The sequence below is a fragment of the Mauremys mutica genome, chromosome 7, assembly GCF_020497125.1.
Source record: "Mauremys mutica isolate MM-2020 ecotype Southern chromosome 7, ASM2049712v1, whole genome shotgun sequence".
Lineage (NCBI taxonomy): Eukaryota > Metazoa > Chordata > Testudines > Geoemydidae > Mauremys > Mauremys mutica.
This window is the reverse complement of record NC_059078.1, coordinates 124,703,450-124,719,114: the sequence shown is the minus strand read 5'-3', so window position 1 is coordinate 124,719,114 and position 15,665 is coordinate 124,703,450. Positions and strand designations below refer to the sequence as shown.

Sequence of the window (15,665 nt, the reverse complement as noted above, 5' to 3'; positions counted from 1 at the left end):
TTGTGTGTAACTAATTCAACATGCAGTTAGAGACAGATGAATTGTGCAGTGCTATAAACACACATCAATTCTCCAGCCAGTGGACAACACAATAGTGCAATGACAGTGGTACATTTAAACCTCCCCTTTCTCCGTTTCTCAGAGTGGCGTTTGGTTCTTGAGAGAGAATCTGTGAGGATCTCGTTCAGGAGCCATTTAAGGCAGTGGAAACAGTTTTAAAAGCCCAATGAAAGAAGGGAGGAGTGGTCACTGCTTCCCATGGCTGAATCCCACCGATTCCAATCAGTGCAAATCATTCTCTACAGGCACAAGACATGTTCATAATGCAGTCTTTTGGCTGGCTGGTTTCTGGTCTCCTTCCAGTGGGAGAAAGATGCTTAACTGATACAATTAAGCGTGAAGAGTGTGCACTAAGTCTGGTTATGAGCTTGCCATGTCTCAGACCCTAAGCAGGGGGCGAAGCTGGTCAGTGCTTGAATGAGAATCCCAAGGTGCTGCAGGAAGTGGTGGTGATGACTCAACCTGTCCCAAGCCAGCTCAGCAGGATGCAGGTCTGCTGACTGTGCTGTCTTCCGGATACATAAAACCAAGTTGACCATATGTGCTCATTGAAAAAGGGTCTTTGGTGTCCTGGCCAGTTTCCAACTGGGTAATTACATTCCACTTCATTAAATTTCCCTGTGCAATATCAGTGGCCTACTTGCTGGCATCAGGTCACCTTGACCCCAGAGGAGTGGAGGGGGAGGATACACAGGGAAACTGACAGGTCAGTCCTGGGGACACGCAGTGTGGCGTGGCACTTAGAGGACAGCTAAAATAGTGTGAATGAGAAATGTGCGTACACGAACATGGGTTTGTATGAACTCAGTGCCCGGTGAACTTTATACCCTTTAACTATGGAGCTACTGTGCTTTCAGGGTCTGCATTGTGTGAACGCAGGTCATTTCAATGTGCACTGATCCAAGTTAGGGTACACTACCCCCTCCCTTCCTTCATGTAGACAAACCCTTAGACTCTGGAGTTTTTCTGTGCATTGATGGACTGCTGTTGTGTTCCACCCCAGATGCAATTGCCCATCAGGTCCTCTGGGAATTTGTTTATGCTATAGAACTGCAAGGTAAAGTCTTAATAATAAAATAGGCAGTTGTGCTGGGTTGTCTTGTCCTGACCCTGAAATGAAGGAGAGCAAAGAGGCTGCCGCATTCGTAGCTGAGATGGGGAAACCCTGGCAGTGTATTGTAGCTGGTTTCCCATCTTTAATGTGTCTTTGTGTACGCAGGACCCGGCGGCTCGGTCTGTGCCTCAGAACGGTAGGGCTGCCGCACTCATAGTCTGGCGACAGGGTGCACCTACCTGCTTAGGTGCCATGTCCTCTGTGTGGGAGCAGCAGTGCATGGTTGTGTCTTAGAGACAGGTTCCTGGCACGAGGCGGTTGGTCTTTATCCTGAAGCTGTTGGCCCAGGATAGAGGACTCTGGAGATCTGTGGTTGGCGGCCCATACCCCGATTGGGGTGACGGGCATGAGTGAGTGAGTGAATGTTCATCCTTCCTCCCTTGCTGTGCCCAAGAGGAACAGCTGTTTGGAGGAGAATTAGCAGCAAATCGACTAGCCATGCTACTGTGCCATTTTTACCTATTTGAACATACAGTGAAGCAAAGTCTGATGGGAAAGTCTGGGGGGAGAGGGGGAAGGGATAGCTCAGTGGTTTGAGCATTGGCCTGCTAAACCCAGGGTTGAGAGGGGCATTTAGGGATCGTGGGGCGGGGAGGGAGGGAATCTGTCAGGGACAGTACTTGGTCCTGCTGTGAAGGCAGGGGACTGGACTTGATGACCTTTCAAGGTCCCTTCCGGTTCTATGAGATAGGTATATCTCCATATAATAAAGATGGTGTGGGGAACTGGTTCTGTCATCCCCCTGGGCTGCTGGTTCTCTTATGTGGCTAGGAAGACCATTTCCTGACCATCAGGCCCTGGCCCGTTCCCCTCCACCCCTTTGGCCCACTTATGGAGCCGGCTGTAGAGTGGGAAGCCCTGATTTTCCCGGTAGATATAGACCCCGGTGATGGCGTTCCACTGCGGGCTTGGCTGGACGCCCTCCACTGGGAACTCCTCCACTAGCTCCTTCTCCTCCTTGTTCAGAGCCACGAAGCCGAAGAACTGCTTGACGTTGTTGGCAGCCAGGATCTTGGAGTGGACTTCGGCAGTGCGCTCGAAGAGCTTGGCCTCGCTAGAGCGGTACTGGGACCAGTAGCCCTCTTGCCGGTAGCTGAGCGGCGAGCAGCAGTGCTTCAGGCACTTGGTGAGGAAAACCAAGACTGCGATGACCCCAATGAGCAGCCATCCAAAGAGCTGAGAAAGAGACAGAGAGGGTGACATCAGAACAGCTCATCAGTCCAATCTCTAATTAAAGAACCTGCCCTGTTTCATACTGGGGTTTGCCCCAGTTCATGCTGGCTCAGCAGGACACCAGCGCTTGGATTCTTTGTTCTTGTCTCTGTGAACGTGATGCAGCACTGATAGCGCTGACTAGAGCATAGGCAGGTGCTGTGCGAGATTCCCAGCAATCCTCTGCCGATGCCCTTCAGTCCTGACCAGCAACAGTTCCTGCTCTTCCAGACTGGAGCCAAGACAGCTCAGCTGATGAACCTCAGTCCTGATCTGTACCTTCCCCATGTACTCTAGACTTGAAACCCCTCACAGCTTGGCCAGTGCACCCTGACCTGGGCAACTCATTCTATTCCAGTAGTTCTCAGACTTTTGTACTGGTGACCCCTTTCACATAGCAAGCCTCCGAGTGCGATCCCCCCTTTATAAATTAAAAATACTTTTTTATATATTTAACACCATTATAAATGCTGGAGGCAAAGTGGGGTTTGGGGTGGAGGCTGACAGCTCATGACTGCCCCTGTAATAACCTCACGACCCCCTGAGGGGTGCTGACCCCCAGTTTGAGAACCCCTGTTCTATTCTAATTCAGGGACACCCCATCACTTCTGCTCCTGACTGGGCCACAGGCAGATCACTGGAGAGTGAACAGACTAGTCCGTCTAACTCAGATCCAACATGGTACTGCAAAGCCCTGGGTCAGCTGATGTGGAGTTGGTTCTGATAACTGATCTCCTGGTGTCTGGATAATGTATTGTCCTCTTGCACTTAACACATGCTGCTCTTTTTTTTTTTTTTTTGGTAGGTCCTCACAAAGCCATGAACATGTGTCTTAAAAGCAAATTTTCCCCCAAAGCAGATTGTTAATGTAAAAATTGTACCGGTTTCTGGTAGCTAAGCCTGGTCTTGGGACAACTCGCACCTCAGATTAGGTGTAAATCACTCCAGAGGTCTGAACACATGGTGCTCGCAGTCATAGGACACAGGCTTCTGTGACAGAGTGCTGGGCAACAGCAGCTCTACCAGCACTCTGATCATGGGAACATCAATTAAATCACCCCAGAGTAAACCTGAGGGGCAAAGCTGTGCCTAACTGATAGACTGGGGATGGGCTGGAGAAAGCTACAGGCCTAATTAACTCACTCCGGAAAGTAGAAAAGGCACAGGAAGGATGTGTGCTCAGGAGGAGGTGGAGCCCGAGTGTGCCCTGATGCTGCTGCCCCCTCACTCCCACTTCCGATGGGGATGATACCCTTTGTCTCCCCACTCCTTGGCCGCGTGAGTTAAGGAGTGTGCGATATTGTAAATACGGAGCTCTGAGCGGTCTGTTGCTTGAACAGAGACAAGAGCGGCATCCTGCCCTGTCACAGCTCAGAGCAGCGCTGGGTGTTTCAGGGCCACTTTCCCCATTTTCCTTATCTTGGCTTCCCAATGCTGCAGTTTCAATGAGAATTTACTGGACATAGGTTAAGCCACAGAGGGGAAAGTGAGTGTTATTTCCCTCAGAGAGAGGAGGATAATGGGGCACAGAGGGGGAAAGTAACTTTCCCAAGAGTCAGGAATACAGCCCAGGTTTCCTCTAACCACTAGACAACACTATATAATATCCTGGCTTCAATTAAGTAAACAGCAAAACTCGCATTGACTTCAATGGGGCCAGGATTTCAATTTCTGTCTCTGAGCCTTGGAGTCTTGGCTCCCAGTCTCCTCCTCTAACTCCAACACAACACACTCATCCTGAGCCAGAAATAGCACACAGGAGACCTGGCTCCCAGTCTCCTCTAACCCCTTGTCACCACTCCTTCCACACCCAGACATACAAGTAAGTTAATACCTGGGACTCGTATCTTAGTCTTCTTATCACTTCTTCCTTAAAACTTGTCAAGTTCCCTGGAATGTCTTTACAAGGGAACCTGGCCAGGGTCTCCGGTCCATATCTGGATGGAAATTTATCTAGGGAGGCAGGATCCACAAATTCACTGAGGGCACAGACGTAGGCTTCTCCGCGGAGCAGTGAGATGACCGACCAGGTGACAGGGGCCACGGCAGCCCGCCCTATGATGGAGCCAAAGAGCAGGAAGGTGGCTGCGGCTGAGAAGTTCTTGGCCCCCCTCTTGTGGCACTCGGCCACCAAATTCCAGGTGTGGTTGTTCCAGATGACGCCGATGAGGAACAGGGCCAGGGCTGGGACTCCGATGGCAGCCAGTCCATAGATGTAGTTCCTGGCCGGAGAACAGGGGCAGTGGAAGGCGACCACAGAGAAGAGCTCCTGGCTGCCCACCGTGCCCAGGGCCACCAGGCCATTGAAGATCATCACGTCTTTGCTTTTGAAGAACAGAGAAAGGAAGCGGAAGTTTTCAGTGATGAGGGCAGCCATCTTGGATGGAGCATCCAATAGGAGATGCCTACAGTAGCCTGGGTCCTCTCACCTCACGCTGGCTACAACGACAATAACAACACTGAGAAATGTGAATTATAGAGCCAATATTCGAGAGGCAGCAATAGGGCGCTGCACCCCCACCCTTCTCCCCGATGGCTGCCCCGCTTCCCAGAGACCTCGCCTGGCGACTCTGGGGGAACTCGTAATTGGGTGCTGTCATACCCAACTGGAGTAGGGGTCACAGTGGGAGTCTAGAGAAGTAGGTAGGTGGCCTGGCTGGTGGGATGGACCTGGCTCCACAACAGCCAGTTTCTCTGCTCCCTGGCATCAGACTCAGCTAGGGATCACTTTGTTAATGGGAGTGGAGCAACTCCAGGGGATGGTAGCTGGCCCCCACTTTGCTACACCCTCCCCTTTGGCCTCTGGTACTGAGAAAGAGAGAGAGAGGAACAACCTCTGGTGAGCTGCTCCCTTTGTAGGCCACATCTGGCGGACGGTCACAGTCTGGCACGTTTTTAAAGGTGACCAGAGCCTTAGACAGCACCTGCGAAATGAGAGCTATCCCAGAAAGACCAGTTCATTTGGAGAAGTCCATATGCCGACTTTGGCTTCACCCCTCTAGCTAGCCAAAGTACCTGAGGATCCCGCTGAACCACAACCAAATTTAAATTGTGTTTCAGCAAGATTGTTAGACACAGTTGAGTGTATGATACGCTACTTATGTGGCCCCTATCACCATAGTAACTGAGCAGCTTTCAATCTTTAATATATGAAGCACAGAGAGCTGTGACTTGCCCAAGCTCACACCAAAAGTCTGTGGCAGAGCAGGGACTTGACCCTGGCTCTCCCAAGTGCTGGGCAAGTGGCCTAACCAGTGGACCATCCTCCCTCTCTGAATTCACTCTTTCATACACACTCCAGAGTTCACAGCTCTGCTCTCTTACTCACTTTTGGAGTGGGAATATTAGTACCTAAACCCCACCCTCCATCTCAGAGCAGTGACACATTCCATCTACAATGATTCGCAGTGAAATAGTTAATAATACTGACACTTTAAGTTTCATCAGTAGGGTTCAGAGTTAACACCCACTTATCTATCCATGAACATTATTGAATGAAAAGTATTTTTCAAATGACAGTGAGAAACAAGGAGCAGAAGGGATTGTTGAGGAAGTAAACTTGAGCTAGAAGGAAAACCTCAGACTTTTCCATTTCCCATTGAATTCCTCAAAACAGTATCTGCCAGAGATGATTACTAAAAAAAAAAAAAATCTGTTGCCTCTGACTCTGACTGGCTGCCTCTTCTCTCCCACCCTGTGAGACCCCAGTCAAGCCTTCCTTGCCTTCCTTAGCAGACTGGCATGAGCTTTATCATTGCATACTAGAAGTTCCTGTAAATCTGCAACAAAGAAGGGCAGTGTTATCTAATGAGTAGAGCAGAGGTTTGGAGTTGGGACTCCTAGACTGCATTCCCATCTCTGCTACTGTTTTGCTGTGTAACCCTGGGGCAAATCACACTCACTTCTCTGGGAGTTCAGTAGGACTGAGGTTTTCCTCCTAGGTCAGGTTTACTGTCTCAGCATTTGCAGGTTCTGATTTGAGTGTTCTGCCTCCCCGGGCCTAATGCATGAGTATTAGTAACAGCAGTCTGGAGATCCTCGGGCCAAAGGCTCTGCAGAAGGGCAGGGGCTGATGATAATTCCAGGTATTTAAGCGTAGTATGGTAGGTTTGGATTGAACGATTAGTTGCCAGTGGCCAGTACTGTTGATGATGAATGGATGGGTGTCATGTGACTAACACGAGTCCCTATTCCTAGAATGGATACAAGGAAAGGTGCCTCCCTGGGTGTTTTAAACTGCATAAAAATCTCAGGATACGTCCACACTGCGATGTAAGGCCAGGGTTCAAACTCAGGCTCAAGCCTAATCTCCCTTCCTTCTTCACACTAATCAGACTCAGGGTCTCAGGACCCTAAGGGATTGGAGGGTCTGAGCCTGGATCAAGCCAGGACCCAGGGTTCAAGTCCTGTTCCTTTGCGGTGTAGACATGGCTCCACTGGACACATGCTCTGGGAGTCCACTAAAAGTATCCCACAATCCCATGTGCTGTCTTTCTTTGTCCCTGGACAGTCAAGTTTGGAGGACAGTCAAGTTTTCCCACACTGCACCACGATCAAAGGGCTAGAGCGGCCCCATTGTGGAAGGGCGGAAGGAACTCTGGGATATGGGTTGTGGCTCGGGTCCACATAATGCAGTGTAGATGCTGGACCCCCAAGTTGGGACCCAGGGTTCAACAATTCCCAACCTGGGGTTACCAATGAATGTAGACGCTCAAGCCCTAGGCTAACAAACCCGTCTGCTAACTTGAGTTCTACTAAACCTGGGCTTACCGAGTAGCATAGACACCCTCTGTTTTAGGGTGTGTCTTCACAGCATAGCTAGCTCCAGTTATACTTGAAAATTACCCCTAACTTGACCCGCATCCACACACACCAATCTCTAGCTCCAAGTGAAGTGGTGCTTTAAACGGGAGCTAGCTCGCCTGCTGGAAGGGATGGGTTGAAGCTCCATTGTTGCAACTTGCTGATGCTCAAGCTAATAATGGGGATGCAACAGCTTCACTTACAGCAACTCGTCTGCAACTAATCTAGTCACTCTGGGTAGCTCCAGTATTGTTTTGCAGTGTGGTCTCTCTCACTAGGCTTACTGGAGTGCAGTAACTTGAGCTAACTGATGCAGCGAAGATAAGCCCTTAGTGCAGCTCAGATTTCCTGTGTGATGTGGTGATGTGCATAGAGAGCAATGGACGGCCCTATGCTGGCAGGTCCGATGACAGTATTCATTCATACAGGAAAGGCCCGTTGAGCTGCACTACCCAGAAACCAGAGCGGGTTGCTCTGGCGTTCGGAGAATGGAACGATAACGAAGCCTGGGGTTCTGGTAGCAGCGAGTCTCCCAGGGCTGTCTGTCTTCACCAAACAGTCAGTCCACGGGTGTGCCATGTGGCACCCCTAGGACAGCACATGGGTACGTAGGGTTTGTATCAATGCAGCTGGCATCAGCCCTACACTCATCCACTAGCCGGGGCTTAGTTACCACCTGCTTCCTACTCTCACCGCCTGGCTGCTGTGCAATAGGGCCCAGCTTAGATCCTGAGACAAGGCACCAGCCTTCATGCTGAGCTGAGTGAAATCCCATCGCAGGACACTCCCAAGCAGCGTGTGTGGTTTCATCTCTGGGCTCCTTACACCAGAATAGCATTGCACCTATCATTTCTGGGAATCCCAAAGCACTTCGCTAGTTATGGGCCCCACCCTGCAGCCCTCAGACAAGGAAACCTCTTGATTTCAGTGGGCTTGTAGGATGGGAGCCTGGAATACATATAATGTTATCACCTAGCTCTTATCATCAGTAGATTGCAAAGCGCTTTACAAAGGAGGTCAGTATCATTACCTCCATTTTACAAATGGGGACACTGAGGCATAGAGAGGCAAAGTGACTTGCCTAAGGTCACCCAGCAGTCAGTGGCAGAGCCAGGAATAGAACCCAAGTCTCCTGAGTCCCTGGTCCAGTGCTTTATCCACTAGGCAACACTGCTTCTCATATAGCTCAGCAGCACTACAGTGCAGCCACCTCTGCAGGGGGAAATGGGTGGGGAGCTGAGTGAAAAGGCAGCAGTTCTGGTTCATCAGGCTGGGTTCCTTAATCCCTTGGACTTCACTTCACCCTCCAGATTTAACTGACACGAACCTCGGCCAAACCCATCGAGCGCCAAGGTTTCAGGTGGGCGATGATTCAGCTCACTGAGGCTAGAGCTTTGACAAAGGCCCATCTGAGAGGCTGGAGTTTGTATCTATACCTACAGCATAGCCTTCTGCATCTCCTGAATGGCACACAGCCCGCTGGGGTCTGGCTGTGGAAACCCATCCTCCTCCTAATCATGGCAGACCCCAAAGGCGCATGAGCAAGCGCCACCTGGATAGATCCCTAGCTACGACTTTTGCGAAGGGGCCAGCCCCGCATCCTGCACGTTGACGGCAAATGTAAAATTGGTGCCATGGAAACCCCAACTTCTCTGAAAAGGAGCAGGGGATCTTTCATGTTCAGGCCAATCAGATAAAGGGAACCCAGTTTTTAAGGTCTCCTGTGAAAGACCCACACACATCTGGTACTTAGTGCACAAGCCCCTGGAAGACTGAGCTGAGCCTGGTGAGATTATGGCAGGGAGCTAGTCCAACCTGGTGCCTGAGATCCCTAGTTCACGATGGGTCAGTGACCACCCTACTTACCCTGTGTAGCCCTATTCAAGTCCATGGGTTAGCACGGGGGGGGTGAGTCCAGAGTTCAGTGCGCTCTATTATTTCTCTCCATTCGTGAGTCTATTACAGTTATTCTGTAAAATCACTATGGGTTTAAACACGAAAAACTAGGGCCCTAATTCCCTACTGCAGCACCCCAGTTCCACACCAGTCAAACTCACTGATCAACGGACTTACACTAGAGAAGCTGGGTGAAGAATCAGACTCATGATCACGACTGCCGTAAAGTTTGTGTTGTGCAGTGTTCCTCAAAGACTCTAAACCTGAAATGGGACGATACAAATCCAGGACCGTTATTCAGGGCAGCACAGAACGATTGCACAAAACGAAAACCAGGCAGCCCGTCCTTTCAAGGGCTGGAGCCAGCAACAGGCCGAGCAAAACTAAGTTTGGGTGACAAACAGGAATGCTCTGTCCTCAGGGAGAAGTCACCCCTCGCTGATGGATGTCATGCCCAGTGGTGTTTGCGCTTATTTGTAAGCAGCCTCCAATTTCAGTGCTACCCCCGGAACAAATGTAAAGACAAGAAGAAAACTAAGCCACTTACTTAAGAGGTTGTTAAATCTGTTTTCAGAGCCTTCTCGGCTACAGTCCAAGTGCAGGGGGAGTGGGAATCCAGTTCAGAAAGTGCCAGCACAAGAAGTTAAAACAGTTCCAAATAGCGTTTATTTTCAGCAACTTCCTTTCCGTGTGCCAAGGGGTCCTCTGTTGTTAGATGTTTTGTGATGGGAGGGGAAAGTCTCAGCCTCGCGTCAGGGTGGGGCTTGTACAGGCAGCAACCGGCCAGTTACTTTCTGTCTGTTTCTAAGAAAACATTGTGCCTTTAAAAGAAAAAAAAAAGGCACAAAAACTAGTCAGTGGAAAAAATGCATAATCCGCCCCCAAACCCGAGTGCGATCGCATGGCAGTGGCAGGCTGCGGAGGGAAATGTGGCATGCAGCTGCCTGGGGCGTGTCTGGAGCTCTCGTCACCACTGCCCCCAAGGAGACTGCTTGCTCTGAGCCCTGTGGAAGATCTGCTGGAGGATGCTCTAACCGGGGTTCCCTGGCATAGTAAGGAGAATGCCAGAGCCAGCAGCTCTGGAGCCTTACACAGTCCGCTACAACTGGCTGCCTGCATCTGAAAGGTGGATGCAAGGGGGCTGCAAGTCAGACCTGAGATGCATTGGAGGAGCTGTGTCTGTGGGCACCCCAGGACTGTAGTAGCAGGGGGTGCTGCAGCCAGGAGATGTGCACTGGCAGGGCTGGGGTGTGTGTCCCCCCTAGGAGTGTAATACCAGGGGTGCTGCAGGTCAAGAGCAAATTCCTACAACCCCCATGAGTTGCTGCCATGAGTAAGCCCCATTGACTTCTGTGGAGCACGGGGAGGGCTCTTTGTGCAGGGGGCTGTCTCTGCTCTCGCTGCTTGGACACTCCAAACTGGATTGGAAACGGAGAGGTGTTTGGTTTAGGGTTAATTAGAAGCAGAGGCCGGCAGACTCGATCCTCCCCCAGCGTTGGAGATGGCTAGATCCTGTGCCACACCCCAGCAGCGTGGCAGCCTGAGCACTGATCCAAACAATGGGGTCATTTGGATGCAGCAGTGCAGCTTGGCCTGTTTCTAATGCAAAGGGACGGTCAGGGACACGAATGGGGACTGACTGTCTCAGTGGCAGTGAAGTGCCCGTGGCCGAGAGCTCTTTTGGAAGCACAGTGGGTGGGGAGATAGTGGCTCTTTGGCTGCGAGTCCAGGCACCGTCTCTCCTACCCAGGCAGAGCGGGGTGTGGCCAGAGGCTGGGGCAGCACATTCATTCCTGACTCTGCTTTTCCGCTTTCCACTTCCTTTCCAGAGCCATGCGATGAAGGCAGAGAAGGAGGCCGGGCCATCTCCCTTCCTCCTCCTCCTCGTCTCCCCCCCGCCGCCCCCCCACAGCTGGCCGGCTCTCTGCTCCTGCTGCCCTCTTTCCCTTCATGCTTCATGGATGCTGTGCCCTGGAACAAAACCCAGGCCCCCAGAGGACGGGTTAGCCGAGAGAAACTCACAGCAACGCCCGTGTTGATTTCTGCACAGCCTCCAGCCCCTGGAACAGAACGAAACTCTTCCCAGGCCTCGTGTTCTTGCCGGAGAGAGGCCCACATGGGCATTTTCCATTTCAGGGCATCTGGAATGGATCTGGGGTTCCTGCTACAGAAACCACCCAGTGGGAAATCTGGAGCTGGGTTTGGGTTTGACTCTGCCCCTCCCCAGCGTTCAGGAGAGTTCGGGCCTGTCTCTGCTTATTACTGGTTTAATCCTGGCTCGGCCACGCTTGCTGTGCCCTCTTAGGCCAGTCACGCCCCTTTTCTGTGCCTCAGTTTCCCCTCCCACACTTCATTTACTTAGGACTTAAGCTCTTTGGGGCACAGCCTGTCTCCCGTGTGGCCAGCTCTCTCCGGGATGGGATTTCAGCCGAGGCCAGCGCCCGCTTTGCAATGACCAGAGATGCGCCAACCCTCTGGCCAATGTAGCCCAGCCTGGGGGGGAAATCTGTCTCTGATTGGCTGAGCCCCCCACTTGCTCCACCTCCTGGGGCTGAGCAACCAATCCGAGCTGCTGTAGGAAGAGCTCTCTTTCCCCTTAGTGCCCCAAAGCCGTTCTCCTGCGATAAAGAGCCCACCTGCTCGGGGCAGTTCTGCTCCCTCCTCCCGTCCTGTGAGCAATGGGAGATGGTTCTCCTGCCCCTGCTGCCTGCAGCACCTGGCCTGGGAGGGGGCGGAGGGGGTGAAGGGCTCCCGGAGCTGCCCCCCAGCCTGGAAGGGAGAAAGGGAACCACGCTGCAGCCCCCTCCAGGCCTCGGAGAAGGGAGTGAAGAGCCCCAGGAGCAGGGAGGAGGCTGGGGGGCTGCACTGATGAGAGAGGCTGGGCAGGAGCAGAATAAATTGCTGGGCAGGGGACAGGCAGATGGGGCCAAAATCACTCAGCAGATACCCTCGGGAGAGAGGCCGACGCTGAGTGTGACCTGCGCATGCGGGGGTGGGCAGGGGAGTGCAGCAATAAACAGACAAACTCAAAAAACACCGTCTAGTCTTTTTGGGGGGGGACCCTCCTCATGATTTTGTCAGCCAATCTCATGATAGTCGGGGCCGATCTTGTGACTTTGTGGGGGCCTGTCTCATGATTTCTGATCTCTCGAGGTTGGCAGAACTGCGTCTCTCTGCTCCGTGCCTGGTGCCCTGGGGACCTGATCTTAGCTGCTGCCGCACTACCCATGACAACGATATTGGGCTTGACCGGGTCAGCAGTTGACGGGGTCCGACTCCCACAGGAAGCGGCCCCTCCCTTCTGCATTGGGGCCTGACTCCCCACAGAAACTGGGGACGGGATAGGCCTGTTAGAACACCCAGCCCCTCGCCCGGGGGCAGGGCCAGGATTGTCCCCCTCCAGGGCTTTGCCCAACGTACATTTCACAGTCCCATGCAACGGAGCTTCTGCCACGCCCCGGGGCCAGCTGGTAGATCTCGCTGCAGGAAGGGTTTGCTGCTATTCAGCCTCCTTCACCCACCCCATTGCTCCCAATCACATTCTCTTGTGCCACCCTAACCCCTCTCCTGGCTGTTTCCACCCTCCCGATGTGCCCCATCCCCCTCAGCCAAGTGACAGAGATGTCGCACTTCCAGAGCTGGGTTGGGCCTTCAAAGCACAGCCCAATGGAAGCCCAAGAGACCCTCAAGAGGCGTTTTAAGCAGCCCCTTCCCCCCTGAAAGGATGCAGAGTGCACTTTCCTCAGCACTGCTGGCCAGTGAGGAGTGGGGGAGGCCACTCTCCTGCCCTCTCCTCATCCCTTCCCCTGCTGGAATGGCTGGTGCCACCATTGGGGTGAACCTGGTACTTGACCTACGCTCTCCACTCACATTGCAGCAGTGGGTGGGGAAGGCTCCTCGTGCCCTTCCCCTACAACCTAGGCACCTAGTCACAATCTGAGCCTTAATCTCATTTTATAGATCAGTCCCTCCTAGGGGTGAGATAAGGCAATCCAGGATTTTAGGGACATCCCACGCTGAGGTCCCATATGGCCTGCTCCCAGGCTGTGGCCCTGCCCTTTCTGGTGTGGTAGCAGGTTTCAGAGTTAAGATGAATAGGGCAGCATACGCCTCTTGGAGCTATTGTTTCAGGCTCTCTGCAAACTCAAGTTACAGTCACATCATGTTTTCAGGCTTTCTTTGTGTCTATGAGGGTTAGAAACACAATTCTTTTAAAATGAAATCTGAGATTTTGATCTCATCAGGAGCTCAGGCCTTTGGCATGGCCTTGTGGTACCTGGGCCTTGATCCAGCCCCGGTGCCCTCAGCTCCCTTATAATTGTAGCTGCATTTTGTTGAACTCCCTCCAGTTTATCGGTATCGTTCTGGTGATGCGGTGGCCAGCAATTAATTCACTCTTCCAGATGTAGCCCCTGCTGAATTACATGATAGCTCTGCATGTGCCAGCCCAAATTTCACTGGACTCTTGCTGCTACTACATCCCATTGCAAACTCATGCCTAATTTGCTATCCCCTATCACTCACACCCTCTTCTGGCCATCACTGCTTCCCAGGCGTGTCCCTCCCCCTGCGTGTCTGGGCATCCGATTCTTTTCCCCAGATGCACTCGTCCAAATTGAATCTCATGTTGTTATTTGTTAATAGTGCTTATGTTATAATTATATTAACGATGCAGCCAATCACTGCAGGGTGTTGTGCATTGCCCCTTAAGAGGGAGCGTGCCCTGGGCTTCTTCAATCAACAGACTGCAGGAAGTGCACAGAAATAGCTGAAGCTGAGCTGAGCAGATCCTTGTCAGTGACTCATCTGTGAAGTCTGAGGCTTGTCTCAACTTCAAAGGCCTTGGGAGGGACAAGATCCTCTGGAGGATGAGGTTGCAGCTGGTTAGGTTGTGTGTGCAGGAGCCTTAGGAGAATGATTAGGGAGCTGTGACCAAGGAACCTGCTAACTTGGGATCTGTCTGCCTTTGTCTTCACTGGGGTATCACTGAGGGCTCACCCTTTCATGACAACCGGCTCCTTAGCTTGTGGGAGGGTTGCTGAAATAGGGGGTGTCTGAGGTCTGGTTGGGGTCTCCTCCCAAAAGCAATTAAAAATGATGCCTTGATCCAAGAATTTGAAATGCCACACCTGGTGACCCAAATGCTGCTCTCCATGCGCTCTGGTCTGTAGGGCCAGGCTGCCCCCTGCTGCGTCTTCGATCTCTTTGCCTGCTGTAAAGGGGCTGGATAGCCCCTTGTCACAAAGGGGATTTGGTGTCAGGCTCTGATCCTGAAGTGTAAATGGAAAAGGCAAAGAGGTTTCTCTCTGCAAATGGAAGCCTGCTCTTTGGTCTCTTAATGGAGTCTGCATGTTAATAACAGCTCTGAGACTAGTTAGAAGGCTCCTTTTTGGTGGATCATAACTGTGCCGAACGGAAACAAATAAAACTGGAAACAGTGTTTATCTTTTGATCTCCTTTGTGTTGTAAGTCAAGCTTTGTTCCTATTAACTTCTGGACAGGTGCCTTGATTAAATTGCTGAGTGTGAATATTAACGCTAAATCTGTGATGTGTTCCTTTCTCCCCCGAGTCAGCCTGACTAATCATGAACCTGGATACAACTTGGTTAATAGTCTTGAGCTTAGAATTTCACTGGTATTGACTTCAGGGGGGCAGGGAGGAACAACAACCCCAAACCAGTAATTAAGCTTTACGTTAACTGCAATCACCTTGGCTCCTGCTGGGCCAAAACTGGGTTGTTTAAAAAGAGCAGGTGCAGGAGAGAGGGAGAAAGAGAAACAGACTATTGATAATTTGATATGTGGTTTAAGGGACATGACTGAGGTAAAACTATTCCCCAAATACTTTCCTTTCGTACATTACTAAGAAAACCACAGTTATCAGGGTGTGAATTCTGGCAATCAAGGCTGAGCTTTTCAAAGCCATTTAGAGGCTTTGGATGCCTAATTTCAATCAATTTGTTTGGGAATTGGGTAGCCAGATTGCAGTGCATAGGAATTGGGTTGTATCCCTTTAAATAATTTGGGAACCAGCTAGTTGGCTTCTATTGCAGAACCCACCAATACTCTGCCAGAGCAGATCTGTATCTAGGCCTTGTATGTTTGTATCTAGTTAGTAGACATGGTTATTTGGAATCCAGCTGTGTCATGTGGCTTCCTCCTATTCTTAGTGTTGTATAAAGACACAAGACAAAGCTCTTAGGCAGCTTTGAGGTGCTATTTGTCATAGGTTTTGCTGTCTACATTTCACTCTGCTTCTTGTGTGTGCAGTTCCAGCTCTGTAGGGGGTTATTTGCATGTATCTGTCTTCATGACGTTGAACAAAAGTAACCCCCAACTCTTATTCACAGCGGAGTTTGTAAATCTCTCTTTTTTTAAAACAAAACAAAACAAAACCAAAAAAAACACAGCCTGAAATTTTGAGCCTAAACGATTGACTTAACAGTGGCTCCTTCTAGAACGAACACCCAGTTTGTGTGAAGTTTTTAAGCCTGAGAGGAGTCTAGGTGAAAACTCAAGGTAAATCAGATTGTAAAAAAAATAAAATAATAATGAATGGCCAACAAGGGTTTCCTGGCTG

The 15,665-nt window shown here is 51.2% G+C and overlaps 1 protein-coding gene across 1 annotated transcript; it reads right to left on the bottom strand.

The window, feature by feature from the left end:
* Positions 1 to 14,726, bottom strand: CALHM2 (calcium homeostasis modulator family member 2). Its single transcript, XM_045022881.1, has 4 exons — positions 14,215 to 14,726; positions 9,633 to 9,906; positions 4,221 to 4,825; positions 1 to 2,350 (listed from the first exon to the last, which is right to left on the bottom strand). Exons 3-4 carry the CDS (start codon positions 4,761 to 4,763, stop codon positions 1,934 to 1,936), a joined length of 960 nt encoding a protein of 319 aa, XP_044878816.1. The 5' UTR covers positions 4,764 to 4,825; positions 9,633 to 9,906; positions 14,215 to 14,726; the 3' UTR covers positions 1 to 1,933.
* Between the last annotated feature and the right edge of the window lie 939 nt (positions 14,727 to 15,665).

Coding starts and splice junctions, on each gene's coding strand:
- CALHM2 (XM_045022881.1), bottom strand. CDS start 4,763: ATGGCTGCCCTCATCACTGAAAACTTCCGCTTCCTTTCTCTGTTCTTC. Junction 2,351..4,220: donor GACTAAGATACGAGTCCCAG/GTATTAACTTAC, acceptor TCTCTTTCTCAG/CTCTTTGGATGGCTGCTCAT.